At 46.0% G+C, this 25,627-nt stretch overlaps 1 protein-coding gene across 1 annotated transcript in view; it reads right to left on the bottom strand.

Moving 5' to 3' along the window:
• Positions 1-13,262: 13,262 nt before the first annotated feature.
• Positions 13,263-25,627, bottom strand: part of LIFR (LIF receptor subunit alpha) — a 71,386-nt gene continuing 59,021 nt past the window's right edge. The window contains exons 15-20 of the mRNA XM_080803918.1: positions 23,212-23,313; positions 22,460-22,627; positions 18,567-18,728; positions 17,354-17,447; positions 15,677-15,755; positions 13,263-15,312 (exon numbers count right to left, since the gene is read on the bottom strand). Coding sequence (XP_080660044.1) covers positions 14,689-15,312; positions 15,677-15,755; positions 17,354-17,447; positions 18,567-18,728; positions 22,460-22,627; positions 23,212-23,313 — 1,229 coding nt within the window. The 3' untranslated portion in view covers positions 13,263-14,688. The remainder of the gene's footprint in view (positions 15,313-15,676; positions 15,756-17,353; positions 17,448-18,566; positions 18,729-22,459; positions 22,628-23,211; positions 23,314-25,627) is intronic.

Below are 25,627 nucleotides of genomic sequence, written 5' to 3'. Positions count from 1 at the left end.
CACAGGCCCCCAGTGGTGAGCGTGGCAGCTCGGCTGATCTCTGCGGGGCTTGACCAGGTGGTTCTTTGGGTCTCCGCTGGACCCGTTCACGTGTGCGGCAATTGGCTCATTTAGGATGGCCTTGGCTGGGCCCGTGAGCTGACTTGAGTCTTCTCCCTGTGGCTCTTATCCTTGTCGTGGGCCCAAGGGATAGGCTGACGTGCCCTTGTCACTAGAGAGGAAGGCAAAGAAACTCAAGGTGTAAGGCCTTTGACAGCCTACTTTTGGAACTGCACGTGTCCCTTCTGCCACATCCTATCAGTCGAAGTCCATGGACTGAAGAGAGGAAGAAGCAGACTGGGTCTCTGCAGGGGAGAAGAGGTCACCCAGCAAAGGGCCAGGCATAGCCAGGGTGCAAGATCCGGGCCGTTAAGGCCATCCGTCCGGCGCAGCAAGTCATAGGTTGTTGAGAGGGGTGCTGTGATCAGGGGGAGGTGGCCCCGCAGGCCACGGTCCTCCAGGGGGGCGGGGGTGGGGTCTGTGAAGTAGTCAGCGGCTGACCAGCCAGGGCGGGGCCCAGGGGGCAGCACCCGTCCGTCCTCCAGCTGCTCCTGCTGTGCCCTGTGCCTCCTGCTTCTACCTGTTGCCCAATCCTTGGCGGCCGTGCTATCATTCTGAGGAGGCGGTGCCTAGCAGGGTGACAGGATTTGTGCCCCAGCTTTTGGGAAGCGGCTCTGTTGAGAGAATATTGAAGAACCTGCCTGGGCCCTGGGCTCCCTAGAGAGGTTTGCGAGCCAGGGAGCTCGGAGATTAATGCCATCGCTGTCCTGCCCGGGAGGGCTATCCGGAGGCCTGGGTTCCTAAAAACCACGTTTTGTCCACGGGCAGGATCTGAGAAAATCCCCCAGACTTCCGAGTGCCCTAAGCAAGGATGGCTGGGGTGGGGGCAGGGGGGTGAGGACCGGGGTGTTCTTGCGGTTCCTGTTAAAACCGACTTTCACAACCACACCTTTCCTCTAAGCCCGGTTGCGGGATTTCTCTCAGGAAGGTCTGTGGGGTCTTCTTTGTCCCCACACTGTCCCAGAAGCCCGTGAGTGGCAGCTTGATGGCCCCGGCCTTCGGGCACCACTCTGAATGGCTGCCCTGCTCTCCCACCTTCTTCTTTGCTTTTCGTTTCCGGACCCAGTCCCGTTCCAGCCTCCAGGCCTGCGCCAGCACAAACAGGCCTCAGGTTGCCGGACGCGAACCGCCCGGGCTTCAGAGGAGCGGGTGCTTTCCTTCCGACTTCCCGCCTCGCCTTCCCTTCACCACCCACCTCATCGCTTCTCCCCCTTGCAAGCGAGCTGCCTCCTCCCTGAGTGGGAGGAAGGATCTCGGAAATGTGCCCGGAGCTGGCCGGCCCAGTGCTTTCCACTTGGAGGAAATGCTGCATTTTTCACCTTTAACCCAGAAAAATATGGTTCTCAGAAAGCTTGTTTTTAGCACTGAGAGTTCCCAAAGGAAGAAGAATTGGGAGGAGGAGCAGCTCCCAACATCTCTCAGCTCCGACAGCCGAACCCCCGCCCCAGAAGGCTGTTCCTCTTTGGGAGGGAAGGGCCGGGGGCAGCCTGCGGAGGCCCAGCAGCTGGGGAAAAATCAAGGCAGAGAATTCCAGCTCCAAGTAAAAGGACAATTAATCTTTCAGGAGAGTGGTCTGGACAAAGCATTAGCCACTCCCTGTTCCCTTTATGGCCCCTTTCAGCTCCGGCCCAGCCACACACACGGTAGCTGCCCTTGTGGCGGGAGGTGGGGGTAGGGGTGTGCCCGGCACCAGCCCGGACCCTTTGCTGATCGGGGTGTGTGGTGAGCTCACCAAAGGCAGGAACGGCGTCAAGGTCAGAATCCCAAACAAGGGACGTGTGGTGCCTCAGCCCACTCCCGAGTGGCTTGTTCCCAAGATGCAGAGCGTGGGTCACGCAGCGGCCTCATCGCTGGGTGTTTCTGCAGCACCCACGAGACACAGAAGGGAAGAAGGAGGGCCCTGCCTCAGCCCAGTGAAGGGCTGACCCACCTGAAGCCGGTGGGTCTCGGTGAAGGTGACAGGCTGTGGTCCGTGAGTTCCAGCTTGCAGGTGGCTGTATTCAGGCGACCACCTGGACCGGCTTCTGGGACAGCCCCTGTCAGCCATTGCGCTCCAGCCCCACGTTCACACGTGGAAGCTTAATGGCAGCCCTCCCTTGATGACAGCCGGAGCCGATCGGCTTGTTCGGCTTGGGAGGACAGAAGCTGGCCAGAAAGACCCGGCGACTTGCCGTGGTCCTACCATGCGGACACAGCCATGATGCGTCCTTGTGGAGCTTTCCTCCCCCTGACCTGGATCTGCAGTCGGATGCGACTGGCCCAAGGACCCCAGGATTGTTCGGTGCCCTCTGGGCTTGTTCAGGTTGGCTGTGACTGGCAGCACAGGCCTGTGGGTAAGGGGATTTGGGCAGAGGCTGGTACCCAAATGTCTGCCATTTTCTCATCAGAGCACTAAGTCTGCCTTCTTCCAAAGTTCTCTTATCTCAAGGACTCTGGAAGTAGAAACCAGAGCCATTCCATCTTGAGTGGGATTCGGGGACCCACGGTATGCGATGAGGTCTGGGTTTGAAGTGTTTTCCCTTCTCTCCTTTGCCTTCCCCTCCACAAATAACCTCCAGAACTCAGGGGAGTTGTTGCGAAGTATTTCCAAGCAGCAGTGTGCTCCCCTGGGCCCTGGCCTAGCCCCGGCCAAGCCAAGAACTGAGAGCACAGGGCCGGCAGCAGGAAACACTCCCCACCACTCCTCCTCTTCCTGCCTGCCCTCGTGGAGACTTCTTTGGTCCTAGAAAGTGCATGGCTCCCAGAGCACTTGTCTTTTCCTGGAAGGACGTGAGAGGAACACTATGTCTCAGTCTTTGGTATGAGGTGGCTGCTTTCTATCTGTCTTTGTCTCACTGACCTATTTAAGATCCAAGTGGTTTACAAAGACACAGAAATTTCTAGCACGCAGTATGACCTCCCCCAGTGTCCCAGCTGCCCACCTCCAAGCAAGGGCCCAGCCCGGGGCTACAGCCTCCTGGGACAGCTCGGTGATGGGGCTGCAGCTCTGAATTAGCTAAAAGACGACTTGGATTGGAATGTCTCTGAGAAGGACAGTCAGGGGAGCTCAAAAAATGTGCTCAAATAGCCTCATTTAGCAACAAAAGTAATAGGCACCAGGCCATGGGCTGAGCTGCAGAAAGCCCTATCAGGAAATGGGCTTCAGGAAGGTAGAGGCCAGGGGAGGGAGCTGTCAGACCGAGAGAGTGTGGAGGGAGCTGTCAGACCGAGAGCGTGTGGAGGGGACCTGGGCCCTGGCTGCAGATGTCCTGTACTCCCACTGGAATTCAGCTCACAGGGCAGCTGGGGGAGCGTGGGTGTGACAGGAGGGACTGTCAGAGCAGAAAATGGGCCCCCTGGTTGCTCAGGCCACACATGTACAACCTCTCGAATGAAGGAAGCTGACTGATGGCCCGATCTAGCCCCCCAAACAGGGCTGGGGAGCTCAAATGATTTGCCAAGTGCTGGGGTCTTATTCACGGTGACATGACTGCCTCTGGCCTGGCAGCCTGGAGCCCTTGGGTTTGTGCAGGGCCGTTGGAGCTATCAGAATGGAAGGAGGCAGAGTGATCTGGGTCCTCACGAACATTGCGTTAGTGCCCACCCCCAGACATGTGCCAACGCACATACGCTTTGTGAACATTTCCTGAGGATTTGCTGTGTGGGAACCAACTCCTGGAGGAGACATGGGGAAGAGGAGGAAGGATAGATAAGACTCGGCTCCTGAAATCCAGGTGTCGGCCAGGGCTGTGGTCTCATCTGACAGGCTCTCGGGCCACCTGCCCCTTCAAAGCCCGAAGGAGACTCTCTTTCTGCAAGACCCAGTCCCTCTGGCGAGACCTGTTGTTTAGGTCAGGCCCACCCCAGATGATCTTCCTTTTTATTAAGCAAGTCGATTAACGAGTAACCTAATCACAGGCACGATGTCTTGTCTCCTTCACTTGGGTCGGGCTCATACTCCAGGCAATGGGATGGTAGCAGGCCTGTGCAGCCAGCGCTGGCAATCCTGAAGACCATCTTGGAATTCTGCCTACTACAGCTCATCAACCCTCTGTGCCCGCCGTAGGCCTCCACACAGAACTGCCCCGGAAACCAGATCTTTTCGCCTAAGACAGACTTCATGTCGCGTGTCTCTTGTTAAAGAATGTGCCACCATCTGCTATGTCCCCACACTAGGAGTCAAAGACTCCCAGGATAAAGGGACTTCTATTCCCAGAGAGCATCAAAATATTTCAAAATCCCTATGACAGTTCCTGAAAGTCCTGTTTCCTTTGGGTGCAAAGATCCTTACCAATGCCTAAGGGCTCAGGATGGAGTTCGGCGGTTGGCGTGGGTGCCCTGAGGACCAGTGGAACCTGAGCCAGGCAGCTGCCTTTTCCAGTGACCACCCAGCGTGAACCCTGAGCGGTCCCCACTCTGAGCTTGCTGGCCACCCCATCATCTCAGAGGAAGTAGCATGTGAGCAGCAGAACTCTGCCTTAGGCTGGAGTCTTCATTAGTCAGTTGGTAGGAAAAGACCACGTTTTATGGCACAGAGAAGGTGCGTGCTCGAGGGAGTGCTCGAATAGAGCATGCCAGTGACTCCTGGTGCCAAGCTCGAGTGCTGGGTTTTTAGTCCCAACCAAATCAATGCCAAACATCTTTGCCTGGCTTTCAAAGTCATCCACTGTTTAATGAAAACTATCAGCGGTGTTATAAATGAATAAACGAAGGAATTCAATACAGAATAAAGAATAGGGAATTTAAATAACCTATCCATACACAGAGTGTTATAGATCCAGGAAAGAACAATGCCATATAAATATTATGTTGACATGAAAAGATTTTCAAGGTACATTAAATAAAAGAATCAGGTTTGAAAACAGAATATACAGTATAACCCTCATATATGTGCACACATACAAATGGAAATGTGTAAATATTTAGACACATTCACAGAGAAAAATTGTCTAAAAGGGTAAAAGGAAAAGTGTTAAAAATAGCTAAAGATGTATAAGAAAACAGTGTGCTTTTTTTCCTTTTATTTTCTAGCTTTTCTTGAGCGAGCCTATAGTGAATATTGTTTTGTTCACTCAGAATATCACCCCTCTTCCTTTGGGGGACTGGTCCTCCTCTGACTCGGAATGTGTAGTTTTGCCTGTGGCCAGAACCTCTGTGGGGCCACGTGGCCGCGCCTCCTCCGCCACGGACACGTGACCCAGGCCACGCCCACCAGAGTACGCCTCACTAGGCGCTGGGAGGAAGGGCTCCCTCCTCTCCCTGACCCTAAGGCTGTAAGCTTGGAGGAGCCTGGCACCTCAGGCCCAGTCTTTGGGCTGCCCGACCTGAGAGAAGAAAGTTTGGGATGTAGAGAAGAGATATGTTAGCATATCTAACATATGGGTGGAGCAGGAGGCTACTGGGGGGCCTGTGGAACTTAGCAGGACTTCCCTACCCCACCGAGGTAGTGTCTGAGAGGGGAGGCCGGGCTTGTCTTCTGGAGAAGCAGATATGCAACTGGGGGGAAGAGAGGTGGCGGCGGAAATGGATGACTTAGTCATGCAGATGGTCCTTGGAAGGGATACAGAGAACCTAACCAGAGAGAAAGACATAGATTTCGAAGCAGGGAGGACGTGCAGGTGTTGGCGGACGGTGGGTAGGAGGAGGGCTGTCACCTGTGCTCGCTTCCATAAAGCCTATTTGTCCTTTATCTGCGGCTGTCAGAGAGACAGGAGGATGAAGGCAAGTGTCCGTGAAGGAGAACAAAGGGTGAGGGCAGGCAACAAAGACTGGAGCGCCTCCGGTGAGCGAGGTCTACCCGAGCCGACCTGGGAAGGAGCTGCTCCTGCCACCACAGGGGCCTCCGTTCCTTGTCTGAGGCATGCCGGTGCAGGGCGATCCCTTGTCTTTCCACGGCTGGAGACCAGACCCCAGGCAGATCACCTCTCCGTTCGATGACGTAGTTCTTCTATCCAGGAGACCCATTAAGCCATGTATTGGCTTTTCAAGGTCCAGTTATTTCAAGATATGTACCAAGACCTTGTCCTGTGGTTGGCACTATGCTGAGCTCTATGGATACAGCAACAGCCAAGACGTCCTTCCATTTCTGTGTCAAAGAAAGCATCAGAATTGTGCTCAGTGCTTGGAGGGGTGGGGGCTGCACAGAAATGGGGTACGCGGAGAGATGGGGTGCTGAGACACGGGAAGAGACTTCTGTGTGCCAGCCATACTTAGCCTGAGACGTGAGGATGGAGAAAGATTACCCAACTGAAGAGAGGTCGCGTCCGGCATTTAAGCAGGGGGTAGCAGGTCTTGGTAGGCCTCTTGCCATGTAACGCCCCTCTGGGTAACTGGGGGCTGTGACCTCAGCTGTGACCTCAGGGGCATCCAAACCAAGTTTAAGGTATTTACACCTTTAAGGTGCTAGGCAAAAAGTCAGAGGCATTCGTGAGGTTTCTGGAGGGACAGAGGCACGGGTGACAATCCCACATCTACCTGTTGGGAGCGTGGCCTGGAGTCCAATTTTCCGTTCCCCTTGGTGGCTCCTTTCCTTTCCTGGGGCGGTGAATGGGGTCTCCTGTGAGGCCAGGCCCATTTGGGAAGGGTGTGTGCTGTTGGGAACTGGGCAACTTGGCCTCTGGGATCAGAACCCGCCCCAGGATAAGGTGAGTGCGGGTGTGTGCTAGCACCTCCGGGGCCAGGAAGCAGAAGGTCTGGCTCCAACCCAGGAAAGCTGTCAGCAGCGGTGAAGACGGTGAAGACGTTTCCACAGCGGTGAGAAAGCTGGCTGGGGCGCCGGGGCAGGTGGGGGGCAGATTTCCATCTGAGCTGGGCCCTCAGACTCGCTCTCACCTTCAGGAGTTGCGAGATGTCTGAGCAGCTCACTATGCTCCACTTGTACTCAATTTAACATGATTTCACTTCCAGGTTTTTATCAAAATCATCCTCAAAAGTTTTTGTCTCTTTAATCCAAGACTAATCACTCTGGGATAAAATCCAGTCCAATTCAATCCCAAATCAATTCAAGACATCTTTGTTAAATCAACTTCGCTGGTTCTCAGACACTGAATAAATACTTTTAATTCCATTTTTCTGTTAGTCACTCCAGGGGAAGGGTAATGGATCAAATTTATTTTTAATTAATTTTTAAATTAAATTTTTAATTTTAAATTTATTTTTATTACTAATTGTTACACGGCTCTTTTGTAAAGAACTTGAGATTCTAAGCATTTTAGTGATGTTGAATACTACACATTAAAGAAAAAATTCATACAGCTCTAGTTTTCTTTCCCCTAATACTTATCCCATTACTCTTTTTGACCTTTTCAAAGTTCCTGGGGTGGATGATGCTCATATATTTTGGCTCAAGAATCCGCCATCTGGTAAACTAATTGTGCACGGACATCTCCCCGAAGTATAGACCCTATGTATGTGCTCTTCTAGGACTTAAATACGAACATGTGTTTTACAACTAATTCTAAATTGGTCTATGGTTTCTTCACGTTAAATTGTAGCCCATTCATATTTTAGTTGTGACCCTGGGTAAAGCACAGGCTACAGAGGCCTTGAAGATTTCATTTCTCCCCTTATGATATGCTACTTAAGATCACTTCATACTTTTTGAAATTACTGAGGTTTTGCTGAACCAATGACAGTATTTCCAAGTTCAGTGCCTTGAAATTAAACTGATTTTGCTATACTCCCAGAATCTCCAGAAATGTTTAGGTTGTCTTCAGAGTAAAAAAAAAAAAAAAAAAAAAATTAAAAACCATACTTTTAGGACCAGTATTCATTTTTTGTTTCATGATGTTGGATTCCCACTTTTTGACTATTTTTATACTAACTTCCCTGGGACACGGAATATAGATTTAGTGGAACATACGGAAGATTATGTCAAGGGCATACCAATATATTAAAATGTTAAAAATTTAGTTAGAGTTCTGTGTGACTGCTTCATAAACCAGTGTAATTCTTATGGGAATTAATAAAAGTATTAACTTTTTCCTAAGTGTTTAAAACAGAAGAAGAAAACAAAACAGCAATGTCCAAATCCGTCAGTGTAAGTTGTAAGAAAATATATTTATTTTTCCATGACAATACTATGATAAAATTGTTAAATACATGCATTTTAAAAACAAACATAAGTAACATCTTTAGAGTTAACAGCCAAGCATACTAGTTTTATGTTTAAGGTGTCTTAGTAATAGGTTACTTATATTCTATGTTCTTGATATAACCATGTTTTCCAAAAGATATGGAAGCTAAATTCTGAAATTATACGAGGATATAAAATATTCAAATTTTTCCTTCTAACACCAACATAATCTCCCAAGTTTTCACAAGGTGGAAAATACTTCAGTTGTCATCTCTGTCAAGTGGAGTTTTTTTATTCTGTTAAACTCCAAATTCTGTGAATCACACCAATATATAGTTTGATGCCTCTACCTGTGTATTTAAAGGTTTCCTTATACGAATAAGCATGATTTTAGGTACAGAACATCACAGAAGATAATTTGGGTTAAAAAAAAAAAAAAAAGGTCTAGTGGTAACATTTCAAGAAATGAAAACGGGACCAGTTTTGGATGTGCGGCTTCTCCCTATCTTTCAGCTACATTTGTACACACCTGACCAAACAAAAGTTAGTAAACAGTTACTAGTATTTATTAAAAAAAAAAAAACTGAAAATATTTAACATGTAACAACCCCTTTAAAAAGACACTCATTCTACAGACAACCTTAATAAAAGACAAAACTTCTATCTGTTCACAGTATGTGTATTTTGTAAACAGTAATTCACTATAATGCAATTTTGAGAGTAAAAAAATGGCAATTTCCTAAACGTGAAGACGACCTCTGACTTAGGGCCGAATAATGAGAGAGAAGAGAAGGCAACACGTCCCTTTGGGATAGTTGGGTATCTTTCAATGATTTTCAACCTTTGGACACACTGGTAAGGTGGTACCATCTCAAATTTCGGATGTCTTTCAATCCAGGCCAATCTTTTTCAAGCAATTTTAAATTGAAATGTATTTAAGAAAAAGCCATGCTCCTTTTTTGAGTAAGTAATAGGAAAGCACAAATGCCAGGGTAGGATAGAATACCTACTCTTTCCCAACAACAAACAGAATAGGGGTTTCTTACTGTGTTCGGTCTTCAACTATTCATAACATATTCACCTTTTTCCAAAACATTATGTCAGAAGGAAAAAATTAAATAGAAGGGTGTATCATAAATAATGAGAAAAAGTTTTGGAATCCAACTGGGGGCCAAGTATTTGAAACTTTTTTTTTATGAAAATCATTATCAAATCATTATCAAATCAATAACACAATATTGTTTTCTATGATCAATTTGTTAGGTTTACAGAATTTTGGCAACTGGTCATAACAATCAACTTGTCCATGTTTCAATGCAAATTGTATTACTACCTAGAAATCTTTCTGAAATGGAATGTTTAGGAAGAACAGTAAGTTCAGAAATTGAAATTACCTACTTTTAAAATGGAATAATTCTGAAGGGAAGTATATTTTCAATGTGTAAGGAAATTCTAAACATTTAAATAAGCCATTCAACCAAGTATATGAAGGATTTTTGGCTTACGGGCAACATAAGGTCTGTTGTTGTTTGGGTTTTTGAAGTTTTGATTAGTTATTACAAAGGAAATCTTAAGGAAATATAGTAAGTGTAATACAACTTAATTTGCTTATCAGTGAAATATTCATTTACCCCATCACATCTCTGAGTTTTTAAGGTAGTCAGTTATAGCAATCAAAAAGTAATATATTACTGTTTTGTATTTGGTTAATATTTAATCAGTGATAGCTTACTTATTTGAGAGATTTTGAATGTTTCTATAGTTCAGCTAGGCACTTGTAATGAAGACATGCAGAAGGCTTCCCTCTTAAAACACTACTTTTTTCATAAAAATGTTGCACAGTTAAAATTTATCTTCCATAGGTAAATTCTGTCTGTAACTTGGGACACTTAACAATCCAAAATATTAACATTCTTAATACAGGGAGAAACAAGCACTAATCATGGTTAAGAATAACAGAAACCTGTCCTAACTCAGTATCATAAGTTTGAGAATTTGAATATATTTAGATCAAATCACAGCCTGTGGAATTTTACCACACACAATAAAGCCTGCACTATCAGTTAACTGAATGTTCTTAATCCTCCATACAGGCACTAAAAATAGCTCATTCTTATTATAACTGGCATGAATGTGACCATGTAATAGTTAAGACAGAGGCACAAACTGAAAAGAAAGAAAAATCTCACCACCCTGTCGGAAAGAGGTTTCAATATTAATAGCCTTGGTACATAATCCACAAAGACCTAAAGAGACCAAATTTAAACCCAGTGATTTCCAATGATACTCTAAGGTCTTGTCTAAAGGATGCATTTCCAGTAAGTTTAGAAAATCATTTTCTTCTACGAAAAATTTTCTTCTGGATCTGAAAGGTAGGATGGGCGTTGGTACCTTGTGATTTTGTTTCAGCAGGAAATTCCAGTTTAAAATAAATGCTTTGAAGAAATGGTTTATCAAACGAATGCATGAGTCCTTATAGTTAAGCTCACACATCAATGTCTTGTTGGTTTGCTAGAACAATGCTGGTTGGTACAGACACATCCCAAGTTTTGTACACATTAAATAAAACGTCGCTATGGATCCTCACGATGAGGGAGGAGTAAGAAATCTAGTGACGCTTTTGCCTGAGTCTCTCCCAAGTTCTCACCCAAACTGGAGCTACTTCTTGAGTAGATTCGAATCTTTTCAGTCAATAGTCTCGGCTCTACACAAGCTAGCTGCTGGTATAAAGTGCCCCTTATGAAAACTGCACATTCTGGAATGGGACTCAGTCAATAAACACTCACTCACTGAATTTCCACCATGTACCTAGCTGTCTTTGGAATTAGCTACTGACCTCACATTTGACTTCTGGGATGCCTAATATTAGACTTTCAAGAAAAAAAGGGCATTTTATAAAAGGTATGCAAATTTTAAATGGTTGAAAACAGAAAATAATAATTACTTTAAACAGAAAAAAAGAGCCTTATCAGATTATGTGCCTGAGCAGTCAAAAAATCTGAGATAACATCTGCATTTTGGTATGTTGGGGAGTACTTTAATTTTAAAAATACTATAAAACTGATTTCAAATTCCTTTCAAAAGAAAATATTCCCTAGTCTCCTTCATTAACCTACATCTGATTATTCAAATACAGAGGGCTGCCATGTTCTTTATACATGGACTGTATGAAGACAATTAAGAAATTACAGGACTAATGATTTCCCACAAGAATACAAGTTGCCTCAAGTTTTAACAATGTGACTTTGACCACGTTTTCTGAGTGCAATAGTACCAGACGTTCTAAAAGCAGTCCTTCAGATCCATGAGCCATGAAGTAATGCTGGTATGGAAAACAGGGCTGATCCTTTCGCCCTTAACCTTTTCCGTGAATGGCTGCTTCAGAGTCTAAGCTGTCAGAACACAGCACCTCTGTCACCAAAGCACGTAAACACACAACTATCCAGATACCCGGGGCCACAATCTCAAATCCAGGCTTCTGTCATTCAACACACGGATGACTTCAACTGTATATGGGTACTAATCCATGCACACAAAACGCACAAGCTCTACCTAATGTCAGAATTCTAGCTAAGTCTTCTAAGAGTATTTTTTATAGTACTGTTTGTCTAGGAGGGCCGCTCACAAGAAGTGAAGTCATAATCACCACCAGAATCTCCATTTCCCACAAGGGAAGCGTGATCTGAAACCGGTTTGTAAATGAACTGGCTTATCCGAGACAGGAAAACGTGTCCTGAGACGGACTACAATTCAACAGACATGGTGAGGCATAGATGAGTTCAGATACTTAAGAGTTTCCTAACCAATGACTAGGCTTTAGTTGAGGAAAGGGGGATCTCCCCATTACTCTGCCAGTCAGGAAGAGCTGAAGGGAGCACATCTAACCTCCCCTTCCAACTAGCCTTTAGTTTCCCCTCCTCCAGGCAGAGGAGCTAAAATGACTGGACAGAGCATGACCAACTATGACTGCTTTTCACACCCAAGCACGGTCCTGGCGTTGACAAACAGTGCACATTTACCCAGGGTCTCCAGTACCACCACCAACTGGGTATGTGACAAAGGGCAGTGTCTTGTCTCCCTGTGTTGAGGCCGCCCCCACATGCCCAGGTAGGGTGGGGAAAGGCGGGTGGGGAGGGAGGTAATGACTTCAGATTTGCACAGTGGGTCTAGCTGTCTTCAATTCAGTGGGGAAGGACAAGCAACCTGTTTTGGCCTCAGCCCTAAACCACGTATTTCTAGGTATATGGCAAGTTATAAGGCGCTTGCCCAGACTAACAGTGTTGTTGTGCTTCCCATTCACCAAGTGAGGATCACTGTGTACGAACTCCAGGGGCAGGGGAGAGGTTGAGCAGCACTCTGACCCTTTCTCATGCAGGAGATACACTGAGTCTTAGAGAGAAAGGACTCAAGAGCCCAGTGATATTCACTGTTAAGCCGAACAAGTGAGTCATTCTATAGGTTAGAAAGGGCACCGGAACCAGAGGGCCACGGCTGCAATGCAGTATATACTGATGACAGAGGTCCAATACTTTCTTCTAGACCCTTCCCATTCTCGGTTTAGTGTAGCTCAGACCCACCAACTTCTACTTTAGCCAACACTTATCCTCAAGAGATGAAGTACGGGATCCACTGGTTTCAAGGGCGAATGAGGCAGAAGCCTGGGGCAGGAGACGACAGAAATGACAAGCTTCAGCAGGAATGCAGGGAACCCCAGGTCTGAGCACCTGGGGTGCAGGCTGAGGACAGAAGCCCGAGAGGAAAAAGGAGAGCAGCAAACTGTCAGGGACGGATCTGGTTTGAGATGTTTTTCACTGCTGAAAATCTCTAGGAGCCATTACATGGTTTTACCGTCTACCAAATGTGAACATAGTTCAGTTTCTATTTCATTCCACGTGTCCATATATCATGAAGCTCAAGAATTTAGGTGAATTCTAGCAATTAAAATCAGGATTCAGAGAGTACCCAAATGGATTTTGGCCCTTGTCGCCTTGTGGCTTTTTTCCATGACGTGGTTTTTATAAAGAAACATGAGGACCTAGAACAAAAGGATAACCAATCCATTATCATCACAGAACCTCAGAGGATTAAAAAAAGAAACAAAACAAAACAAGCACATCTTGATGTATTCAGGTATTTCAAATTTTCTGGTACTTTGCCTTAACTACCAAAAGATAAAATATCCATGGGGGTAGGGAAAATGTGTAAGATACACTTTTATTTTTTCATTCTGCTTTTCCAAAAACCACGTTCATTCTAGACATCACTTAGGAAAAGCAAGGACAGGCAGAGGCGGCTGCGAAGACACATGGTCACAGACAGCTCACAAAGCTGACACGGGTACACCCGCTGATTCAAACGGACCTGGCCACAGACCGTACGCCATAGCCCCTGAGGAACTGTTCCTGGAGGAGGCATCACCTTCTAAGTTTTAGATTTAAAAATTTGAAGACTGGGTTTAAACGGTCTAGACTGATGATCATTTCAAAAGCGAAACTGCCAAAATGCCTGATCAGAAGGAACCTTCGCTATGAGGTGTCAAAGGTCACCACTGCCCGGTGTCCTGGGGAGGCGCTGAAGCTTGTCGGAACCCTACAGACAGCTAGCTAATGCAGCGAGCGTCTGCGCAGGCGTCCCCTCAAACAATCACTGCAATTCTATGTTTCTCAGTAATGTTGGATTTGCTCCTGTAACACGGACACTGTGTCATAAGAAAACCAGATTTTAAAAAAACCTCAGGTGTCCAGGCTTAGAAATTTCGGTCTTAAATGTCAGCGCAACCAAATGCAATAAAAGAAGTTCACATGCAAGCTACAGGGTAAGGAAAAGATTTGCAAAACCTCCCAAAGCAAAGGCAACATGATTGTAATTTGGGCTGGTCAGTGTCATGCTCATTTTCAAAGTTTGTACCCCTGAGAAAACTGTCTGAAAACCATTATACAGTAGGCACAGAAATCAGCATAATTTGTATCAAACAAAACATTACATAGCGATCACTACATCAGAAATTATATTAATTTTTTGTAAATGCTGTGGACAGAGGAGACTCATGTTGAAAGTTCTGAAATCTGTGCTTGGTTTTCATCTAGAATGGAGCAAGTGTCAGGCAAATAAGCATCATCTGGTACTTTGACGTCTTTCTCCCGTGCCTGTGAATCAGCTTGCAATTCCATAGTATCCGTATGAGAAAACCACTAGCAGAACAGAACACGGGGCTGGGGGACTCGTTTTGCGAGTACGGACCGGATGGTATCCGCCGGGAAGTGCTTCCTGAAGGGAGAGCACGTGGGAACTCTCTGGCTCCGATCACGGATCGCTCCCAGACTTGAGCTGCATGGACCGAGTCTCTGAGTGACTCTACTTGGGCTGTGAGACTACACTGAAAGCACAGGGACACTTGGGAGTGTGACTTGCGTGCAGGAAGGTCCCCCTCGCCAACAGTACTTCACAGGATCCCTCCAAGATGCCCAGTGCTGGCCCGGGAGCGCCGGAACGGAGAGCTTACTGAGATGGCAGACTGAAGTGACGCCGTGACGCTGTTAGTCGTTGGGTTTGTTCTGAAAAAAGTTTGTGAAGGACCACCCTCCCCCATTCGATTTCGGGGAGTCTTCGTCTTTAGGAGGGATCAAAAACTGCCGGGAGTTAATGGAGCAGGGGCTTCCGAAAGAGACCATTTCACTGGTGCTGTCTGTGGACCTGGGAGAGTCTGGAGACACTAAGTTCCAAGTATTGACATTTGCCTGAGGTCTGTAACCGGCAGTTTTATCTAAGTCCTCCTCCGCGCCAAGGTCTTCCCCAGTAGCAGGGACCGGCAGGTGCATCTGGGGCTTATAGCCGGCGCCCCCGACGGGGTCGCTGTCTTGTTCTTCCTCTGGTTTCGCCTGAGGCTGGTACATAGACTGGATATCGATGTACACGACCTGAGAGGTCCCTCCGGCCTCCTCTGTGCCCGGCTGCGCCGTTTCCTCCTCAATGACAGGGGGGCAGTAGGACACGACCACGTGGTTCTCGGCGTCTCCATCACAGCTCTCCTCCCGCCGCTCGGCTACCGGAGAGATTATTTCCGTGTCTTCTACTTTCGGAACCATTGATCGAGTTTCCAGAACCTCAACATTATTTGGGGTACAAGGATTCATTTCCAATGTTTTGAGAGCACTGTTTCCCTAGAAATAAATGATAAAGCAATGAATAAGAGGGGCACGAGAAGCTGCTGCAGTGCCCTTCCTACAGAAAGGGGCATTATCTCAGGTATGTTCCTCAGGGCTACTTAGGGAAATGTGTCTCTGCTGTTCTGTACTGCATAAGAGAACAAAGGTACTGTTTTACATATCACTATGTTCCCGGCTATTCATAGCAGTGGCAAAAACACACATTAACATGCATCAGCGCAGAAGTTCAGCAGATGTCCAAGACGCCCTCTGTTCAACACATTTTCTGCTGGGTGCAAATCTGCATGTTACGAACGTCTCACAAAAGACTAAAAAAAGCAGCCCGTACTGACAAATAAATGTAAGAAAAGAGGATTACCTCACAGACACTCTTCTGAAACTGCAGAGCTTTACAATTCTCTGGATTTGGAATATCAGGGTAGAAGGTTTCTTTGATCCTTTAAATAAAGATGATTAAGTACATTTAACAATTAGGATTATCAGACCACAAGTAAGTTAGCAAACCCCTGGGCTTATTTTGACATTTCACAGGACACTTCAGCGAACATCTGAGACAGCGAAGCCGCATCAAAGATGCGCTCATTCACGAAGCTCTCCATGCAGAGCGCTCAGAGGCTCCTGTCTGAAAACTACAAGCAGTACTTCTGTTTCTAGAACTACAATATCTTACGGATCTTATGGAAGTGGAAAAGCAAAGGATTCAAATGGTGACTGTGCTCTCAGGTCAAAAGCACAACACAGGCACCGCTCGTCTGACTCAATGTCCACAGTGCGAGTGGGATCACGCACCGTCTGGTCGTTGGGGGGCGTATCTGCACAAGGAAGTTCCCCACGGCTCCTAACAAGGTCTGCACTCTGGGGGGAAAAGGCTACTAATCATGACCAAAAATGAAATGCAAACAAAAAGGAGATTGGCTCGGAGCTGTCATATGTGTATCTGTTAAAAAGTTTGGTTATTTGACATTCCCGCAGAAAAAACAAAACAGAACTTTGTGAATCTAAAATACCCTAGCTTCTAAACTCTCATTTTATCTTTTGTATTCAAATCGTTTTTAAAATGTGATTTTTGGTAATGAGAATATGGTCACCACAACACAGTATTCTATACAGCTCTAAACTATTACTATGTTAACTTGTAAGCCAGGATTACTAGAACACATTCCCTTCTTTATCATAAAGGATGGCATTTTTAATACCAGTGAGGGCCGTCTATGCGTGAACACAGCCATCTGCCCCAAGCCCAGCCCAGGACGCCTCCTGCCAGCTGACCCTGAGTCCCCGCTCACCTCCTCACCTCCTCTCCCCTCCCCTCCTGCCTCTCTAGCTTCACTCAGACACCCAGTTCTTCTCACTGCCTCCTGATGACCAAGCTCTTCCCGGTTTCTGGGCCCTCACAGGACTAGTCTCTCCTCCCGGCACACTCTTTCTCTTCTCCTTACCCTGTGGGATGCTGCTCAGATCGAACTCCCTTGGAAGTCATGGCTGGCCACATCTAGTGACATGGCTCCCCCGTTATTCTCCTCGTGGTGCCCTGTGACCTTCCCAGTACACATGTACTTTATAAGCATGTGTTTACTGGATGATTATGGGTTTGAGGTCTCCCCTTCCCCACTGTGCTCTAAGTCTGGAAGGATCACGCTTATTTAGTTCCCCACGGTTACCACTCTTCATATGGGAGGAGGCATTCGTATTTGCCAAATATATGAGTAAATGACAGTATTTTCTAAATAAGTCACCAGGACAAGTGTGATCTAATCATTAACCCGCATACGGCTATTGCCATATCTACACCTATACGTGCTTTTAGTGCATCTATTACTTTAAATCATTAGTAAATAGAGTTAAGAGGAAATTTACCTTTTATTACTTTAAAAACCTTTCAGTAATTCTTGCTTAATATTAAATCCAGTATTAATTCAGACTAAACCAACATTTTTTACCAACCAGTTTCAACCAAGTACTTATTTCTTAACACATGAACTGAATTATCATGCTCTTCAGAAACAACAGCAAGCAGAAATGCAGGCACCATTACCATTCTCGTTTCCGATAGCAAAGGATACTCGTGACCACTCCCACGATGACAGCCACGGCCACTGGGATGAGAATGGCAATAATTAACCCCACAGCTGAAAAGAGAATATTGGATATATTCAAATCACCACTTTAAGCAGGATGTATAGAAGAAATTCATATTAGAAGATACTTAAGTTGACAAAGAAAAAAAAAATCCTACCTGCTCCAGGGACACTGAGAAACTATTAAAACACGATCTTCAAGCATTTTTAGTAATTTTTACACTAATATGTAAATTCTTTAGAACAGGGCTGAGTGCTGCTGACACATGAGGCTGGATCCTTCTTCCCTGTGGGGCTACTGTGCACACTACAGGGAGCTTAGCAGCACCCCTGGGCTTCTACCCGCTAGATCCCAGTAGCACCCCACAGCTCTGAGATCCAATCCTATCACCAGATGCCGCCAAGTATCCCCCAGGAGGCAAAATGGCCCCCGGCTGAGAACCATGTCCTCATGGTACTTTATTGAAGAGTGTGTGTACTCCAACTCCGGGCTAGAGAAGATGCTGCCATCCAACTCAAGCTCTTCGCTGCAGACAGTCAGGACCATCATCCCTACTCTCCATTCTCAAACTGGTGAATGCTGGGGTTTACAGTTTTTTAAAGGGTATTTCTTTTGCTCTTCCCTGGGTATGTTAAAAATCACATTTAGAGTAGGACAAAAAGGTGTTAAAGTGGGGGACACCTGGGTGGGTCAGTCAGTTGAGGGTCCAATTCTTGATTTCAACTCAAGTTATCATCTCAGGGTTGTGAGATCAAGCCCTGCGTGAGGCTCCCAGCTCAGCGGGGAAGCTGCTTGAGAGTCTTCCTCTCCCTCTCCCCCTGCCCCTCCCCCTACTTGCACACACATGCGCACTCTCTCAAATAAACACAATCTTTAAAAAGTATGTTAAAGTGGGTCAGCTTTATATAGATTCAACATGAATTTAGAACTCCAGACTTAAGATGTATCCTTCATACATTAATATATTAAGTACTCTTAGGAAAGAGCTTCAAATAACTGACAAGAACAAATACGAAGTCATCCCGTGGCCTTTGAACACTGCTGGCTACCCACGATAACAAGCAACGATACATGCAATTTTTAAAAAAGGGGTTCCTATATGAACAAAACTTGCTAAAAACTTACGCATTTAGGTACAGGAAGCACCTCAACAGCAAAAATTAACTTACAGTTTTCCTTTGTCACCACAAACATGCTCTTCTCTGGGCCCATGCCTCCATCTGTGTAGGCTCGCAGGACCAGATGGTAACTTGTTTTACCCTGAAGATCAGCAATTCTCAGTGTCTTCTGGGACAGGTCAGTAATGTTCTTAATCTTTATGTCAGACCGACCTATTTTCAATGGGAAGATTATTATTACTGATCTCTACACCATTTTTAAACATCTAGCTATTCATACCTGTTCTACCCACACCTCTCTGTCTCAAGTGAGTGGTTGCCAGCTGCCCTTGAGGTCAGGGCCTGTGGAGTCAGCCAGACCCAAGTTCAAGTTCTCCCTCTGCTGTTAGCAGCCATGTGGTCCAGACCTAGTACTGAAATTACCCCGAACTTGAGTTTCTCTAACCCATGAAACAACGATCACGACCTACCTCCTGGGGCTGTGAGAAGTTGTCTTACATTCTCTAGAATAATCCTGGCATATGGCAGGTCATCAATAGAAGTCCCTTCTCTTCCTCAGGGCAGGAAAGCGTACCTCCACCTGCTGGGGTGGGGTCCCTGTGCCTGGGGCCACCCCACTGAGTGGCGCCAGAGCCCCAAGGGAGATGAGCGCACCTCGTTACCGTGCTCGCTCCAGACTGCCAGGGAAGAGGCAGAGCTCTGAGTTCTCATGTAAGCCACTAGCCAGGGAGCCTTGAATATTCACAGGATCATTTCAAAAGAAGAATGAAGAATTGCTTAAACTACTGTTTTAAAGTTTTAATCAAAGTAATGGATGACTGTAGTTTGAAAAACTGAACAGTACTAAATAGTAACAACAAAACGCAGCAGTTCCCTGCTCACACCTGCTCACACCCTGCCAAACCACATCACCTGTTTCTTTGGATATTTACTTCTGTATTTTGAAATAAAATCACGCTGGCAGCACTTTAAGACTTCTGGACATTATGTACGCACGTCCTACAAAGAAGGTGAAGCTTGGGTGTTCTCAGCACTCTGTCTCCCTCCCATCCCACATCATTCACACACACCACAATGTTTGGGAAATTCACCATTTACTTTACTGTGATCGTGTAAGTATGGATTCCTGCTAGACAAACTGCTTGGTCTGCTCACGTTTCTCTTACTTTTCTGTTGTTTTAGTGTTTTTTCCTCATTTGCTTAATGTACCAATTCCTAATTCCTCCCACACCCTCCTGTGAATATTCAATGTGATTTTCCACATGGCCCAATCCAAAAAAATCCCAGAGCCACCATGACTGGCTGCCCCACCCCTGCCTACGACCCCCTCCCACATCCCCCCAACCCAGGGCCCCCTTCCCAGTGTATCTGCTCCAGACCCAGGCTTTCCCAGCTCCCGCCCTCCTGGACCACCTAGTGGTCCTTGCTTCCTCAGGCTGGCCCACTATTCTAGAACCACTGCCTGAGAAGGGGACATGGGGAAGGAAGTATTTGCAGCTCTACAGGTCTGAAGATGCCTTCCCTCTGCTCTCACACTGGCTGTCCTTGACAGAGGACAGACTTCAAGGTTGGAAAAAATTTGCGCTCAGTATCTTGGAGACCCAGCTGTGCTATCTTCCAGCATCTGCTGTGCTGCTGAGAAATCCGAGGCCACTATCATTCCTGAGGCCTCGCACCTGAGCGAGTCTTTTCTGTTTCTAGGACTTGTATCAGGTGCTTGGGAAATTCATGACAACCTACCCTGGTGTAGATTTCTTTTTTGTTGTAGATTTTTTTTTCTACTTATCTTACTGTGTACTTACTGAGTGCTTTTATCTGGGAAATGTTCTTGTGCTCTTTGGTCATCTCCTTCTATTACGCCCACCTCCGCGGCACCCCCCCCCCAACCCGGCAGAAGTCCTATAAAGCATGACAGCACAGGTCTTCGCGTGCTCCAACTTCCTCATCGTTTTACTCCCAGTTTTCTCCTCTGCATTCGTCTAACTTGGGGAAGAATTTCTCTATATCCCATGTAATTTCGCTACTAAATTCTTTAAAATTTTCTTTGATTACATTTGTAATTTTGATGAGTTCTTACCTATCTTCTGACCATTCTTTTTTAATAACACCAGGTCCTTTCAATAAATACAGGGAAGGTATCTCAACTATGCGTGGACAGTTTTCAAATTCTGTTTCCCTACTCTGAATCTATTTTCTCTAATTTCTTCTGGTTTCTGTCCCCATCTTAGAATCTTTCTCAACCATCTGGTTATCCCTGGCTGCTAGTCACAGTTAGAGCGAGTCCCTAGAAGGTCACTGTGAATGGGTGGGGCTTACTGGTTGGTGGGCTTCACTTATCACTGGTGTGGGAATGACCAGGTCAATTTCTGGCCTTTCACTGGGACAGCCCCCCAATACCAGCACCTTTTGTGTCTTGCCCCTGGAACCGTTTCCTTTTTCCAAAGAAAGATCCTCTCATCTCATCCAGGGAAATAGGCCTAGCTGAAGATGTCCATTAGCTTCCTATTAGGGGAAGGAGGAACAGGAAAGGTCACACTGTTCATTAGGGTGTCCCTCTCTCTGGAGGTTCTCTGGCTGTTTCTCCAAAGAATAAAGCCCTCATCTTCGGGCAGGGGAACAGGCACTCACGTTAGCTGAATGAAGTCGGTGTACAACTTTGGGGGTTCTCACTGCTCCTTATAGACTTTCAGTCAGCCCTCACTGTTCAGCTCCTATCCATCCTAACCACCTGCCTCCAATCCCGACCCATAGGATGAGTCAAATTATTTCTTGCCAAAGCCTGAACGTCCACCCGGATTTCACCATCCTCCATCCTCCAGGTGATCTGTCCTACTCCCATCAACCCAAAAATGTCCAAATTTGGTGTACTCTTGCCTGTCTCTGTTTTTTTGGCTTTATGCTTTTCTTTTCCTCTTCAACTTCAGTGACCAATCCTCCATGTCTAAATGGAAGTTTAGGTGCTAGAATTTTAATGGGTACAGCGTAAAATTTCTGAACATTTGAGAAAAATTTCACCAGACTCTAGGTATTTGTAGAACTTTGTATGTGGGGTTTTTCTTATTCACAGGCAACTGTGAAGGTTCTGGAAACACAGACCTTAGTGGTGAGGGGTCGGTGCACAGCTAGCACAGCTGTTCTGGGAAGTGCCTTAGCTGATGCCTGGGGAGCACTGCCATGCAGCATGGCTGTTCTCGACTTGTCAGATGGGCATTAAATAATTAAAGTGGTTTTCTTCTGAGGAGAGGTCATTAAGGGAAATGAGAGCTCTCAAACTGAAAAGATGATAGCCTTGTGTTATGTGGCTATGAAGAGGAAACATCTGACTCCCAACAGAAATATAATTTAGGGAGAAGCCAGAAGTCTGCATAAACATTTCTGTATTTGTAAATTTGAAAATTCTCTATGGTCTCTGGACATCCGCTTACCAACTGTCAAGGACTGACTGTACCTTTAAAGATCTAATGGATGCTCTCGTCCCCAGTCAAGTCAATTAAGCTTGCCAGCTCACCAAGGCCACGACTAACTGTGCGGACGGCGCTCTGTCAGGTAACAGCAGAGGCTCCGGAGCCCTTCTCTGGGTTCCTGAACTTTTCTCCTCCATTATTAGAATTACAGAAAGACTTTTAAAAAAATTTTAAATAACCTAGGTAAGATGCTATGTTTGCTATGCATGATACAAGATTGCTAAGAGATGATCTCTGTCCTACAGGGCTTATAATCAAAGTCCGCAGAATAAATGAAAAGTAGTACACGTCATTTATCACATACTAAAATCCTGAAATTCTCATATTCATCCATTTTCCTTTATCTCTTTGTCAGTTTTGGAAACCAGTATTACTCAGCAGCACTTCTTTCTCTTTCCTTGGTTTTTAATTTTTTTTTTTTATTTTTTGTGGTTAAAGAGAACTTCTAGGAAATATTCCCGCTGTAGTTAAGTGACTTACCGGATTCCAAACCCCTTATTTTAGAAGTGTCTCTCTCTCCTTTTTCGAAGTAAAATAAATATCCTCTTAAAAAGCCTCTGAGCTCTTCCACGGGAATATCTTCCCATTTTACTAGTATCGAATCTGCAGATGTATCCTCAACAGTGAAATTTGGCGCAACAATCGGGGCTGTGAAGACAAAAACGTCCGCGGCTAGAGGAGAGTTGACGGACACAGAGGAAGACCGCAACATGTGATGAGATTTCTATCCTCAAGAATAACTGAATCTGAAATTAGAACTTTATTCTCTACGAAGTCCCACTTTCAGAGATACTAGCACAAGCACTGCTCCCGTGAAGCTCGTGCACTACTGACTGGAGACACAAGGGGGTTTCTCACAACGCACACACCTGGCAGCGGAGGGAGAGGGGGCTCCCTCGGCAAAATCCGGGAGCAGCTATGCAAACAGAACTGTGTTCCCCCTCTGTACACAGTCTTGAAGTTAATGGTTTTATTAAATGTGTTTAAGTGCAAATTAAGTCTCTCTGACATCAAAACTGAGATTTCATTTCTCAATGACAACAGTAAAACTGTGAAATATAAACATTAACGAAATGAAGATTAAGTAATCACAATTTTCAATTTATCATACAAATTATTCTTCCTTCCTTAAACATCTCAATTCGTTTTTAGAATTCAATCTTGCAATCGCTATTTATTTCTAATTTCTCATGTTACCTTGGACTCTAAGAAAACTTACCCATTTAACTTACCCAGTTCTTCTATATATCCAATTATAGAACGTAGTAACTGATATCCTTGATTTCTGCACCCATACAGAAAAAAATGGTATCTTACACCAGGTCGAAACTGATCTACAGGATGGAGACGATTAACTTTCATTAAGCACATATTACTATGAACAACTATTTTAGAAATATCAAACCTATAATCACTTATTCTGAAATTTTCAAAGCTAATTTTAAATAGCTGTTTTCTTATCATTAAAAAAAGTCCATTTTTTCAAAACTGATAAATATTCAGAGTGAAAAATGACTGAAGAAAAATGAAACAAATTCACTTCTGTTGTAATGTGTAATGTAACACATCATGACCTTGAAGGAAGAAAACAGTGAACAGAGCTTTCATTTTGTTTCTTTAAGACCAAGCAATGATGACTTCTTCCCAAATCTGGGCCAGGGTCAGTTTACTAGCCAATTCCAGGTCCAGGTCAAGCCTCTGGAAAGCCCTTCCTGCCCTCGCCAGTGTGATCTCTCTCCCCTTGCTCTGAAAAGCAGATACTAACATTTCCACTCTACCTTGCCGCTTCAAGTATGCCGGCCCACAGAGTCTGTTTCTCTATACAGCATCGCTATTTAGTGCCCTTGAGTTAACGTCACAAGACACGCAAGGGAAGCATCTTAACTTCAAAAAGCCCCCCCCCTTTTTTTTTTAAATATTTATTTACTTGACAGAGAGAGAGCAGGAACACAAGCAGAGGAGTGGGAGAGGGCGAGGGGGGCTTCACGCTGAGCAGGGAGCCCAATGTGGGGCTCGATCCCAGGACCCTGGGATCATGACCTGAGCCGAAGGCAGACGCTTAATGACTGAGCCACCCAGGTGCCCCCAAAAAGCCCCTTTTAAAATACCTCCTTGACACAACGCAACATGTGAAATGTTGGGAACAAAGAGGCAGACGCAGTGTAGCCTGTGGCCTAGAAAGGTGGCAGAATGGTGGGGAGACAGATGAACGGGGGTAACCAAGACACCACGTGCTAGACTACAGGGACCTATCACAAGCTGGGGCACCTTTACCGTGCCACCGAATGAGTCTGAGAGTACCACGAAAAGCCACCAAGAGGTGACATCTGAAACAGGGTCTTAAAAGGTAATTAGAAGCTCAGCAGTGGTGGTCTAAGAAGAAGATACTGCTTGGGGGGAAACTGCAGCATGTGGGGTTGCACTGCGTTCATGGAGAGCAACTCTTCTGATGTGGTCAGAACACCAGTTCTCTAACTATGTGCCCACGGAACACCAGTGCTCCTGTAAGTTCCAACAGCCTCTAAGATCATTTTTTAACTTCCTTCTTTGGTGTCAGGCATGCCTGAGGTTATTTTAATCTTCATGTAAGTTAGTAAACTGTAGGTACCTAGTGTTACGATAATTAGTATGTCAAAATTCTGTAGGGTTCTGCTACCTTAAAAAGAAAAAGAGCCCAAGTGGGGATTATAGCTTTAGTTCTGTGTTTTGAGGTCATAAAATAGGAGAGCTGAACGAAGAGATGATTAGGTTGAGAAAAGGACGAGAAGTGCCTCTGTGGCCTCCTGTGGCCACATGCTGTCCCAGCAGCAGTAAATGAGAGAGAATTCCTGGCCTCCGGAGGCACTGAACGTTCTGCTTCGAATTTGAATCCTGGTGCTGCCACAAGCTGGTTCTGTGAATTTGGGTGGTCACCTGGCTTCTCTGAGCCTTTCTCAACCACTGTGGGGCCTTTGCTCACCTGCTGTAATCAGGAGCTTCTCCCTCTCACCCTACAGGTCTCAGCTTAAACTTGTCTCTAGATGCTCTAAGACGACCCCCTCCATACCACCGTGCCTGCCCCCGTCCACCCTAGTTATTCTCAAAGTCCGGGTGAGGAAGGTGAAGAGGGACCAGAATCTACGGTGTACATTAGGCTGGCGTAAGGCTTAGGTAGCCCCAGGTGGGGAGGGTGTGAGGGCAGGTGCGGGAGAGGAGGGTGGGTGCGCCAGGCACTCTGAGAAGGCAGGCAGGCTCTAAGGAAGGATAAAGGGAACCATCAAGTATTTCAAGTAGAACTGGCAAACACTCTTAACCAACTTGGAGTAATCTAGCGGACGGGAGTCATCTTCACCAGCTGATGGTGAAAAAGCAGGCGGGCAGCACCGGCTTCTGGGAGAGAGGATCCGCCTACTCTCCTGGGCTTCCCCTCAACGTGAGAAGAACCAGGACGGGGGGCGGGGATGACCTCGAGGAGCATCACCGCCGAGGCTGCAGGATCCAGAATCCCCAAGGGCAGGGGCACGAAACACTCACAGCTACTCAGAAGGAACAACGGTGGTGGAAAGAGGGCCGTAACATCCAAGGGCAAGGCTGGCTTCGCCTGCACGTTACTACGTTCTCCTCATGGCTGACCTGTAGGCTGGCGCTATCAAAAGCAGTGTGCCTTAC

The sequence above is a fragment of the Martes martes genome, assembly GCF_963455335.1.
Source record: "Martes martes genome assembly, chromosome: 5".
Lineage (NCBI taxonomy): Eukaryota > Metazoa > Chordata > Mammalia > Carnivora > Mustelidae > Martes > Martes martes.
The sequence above is the reverse complement of the archived record's forward strand: the minus strand, read 5'-3'. Positions and strand labels throughout refer to the sequence as shown.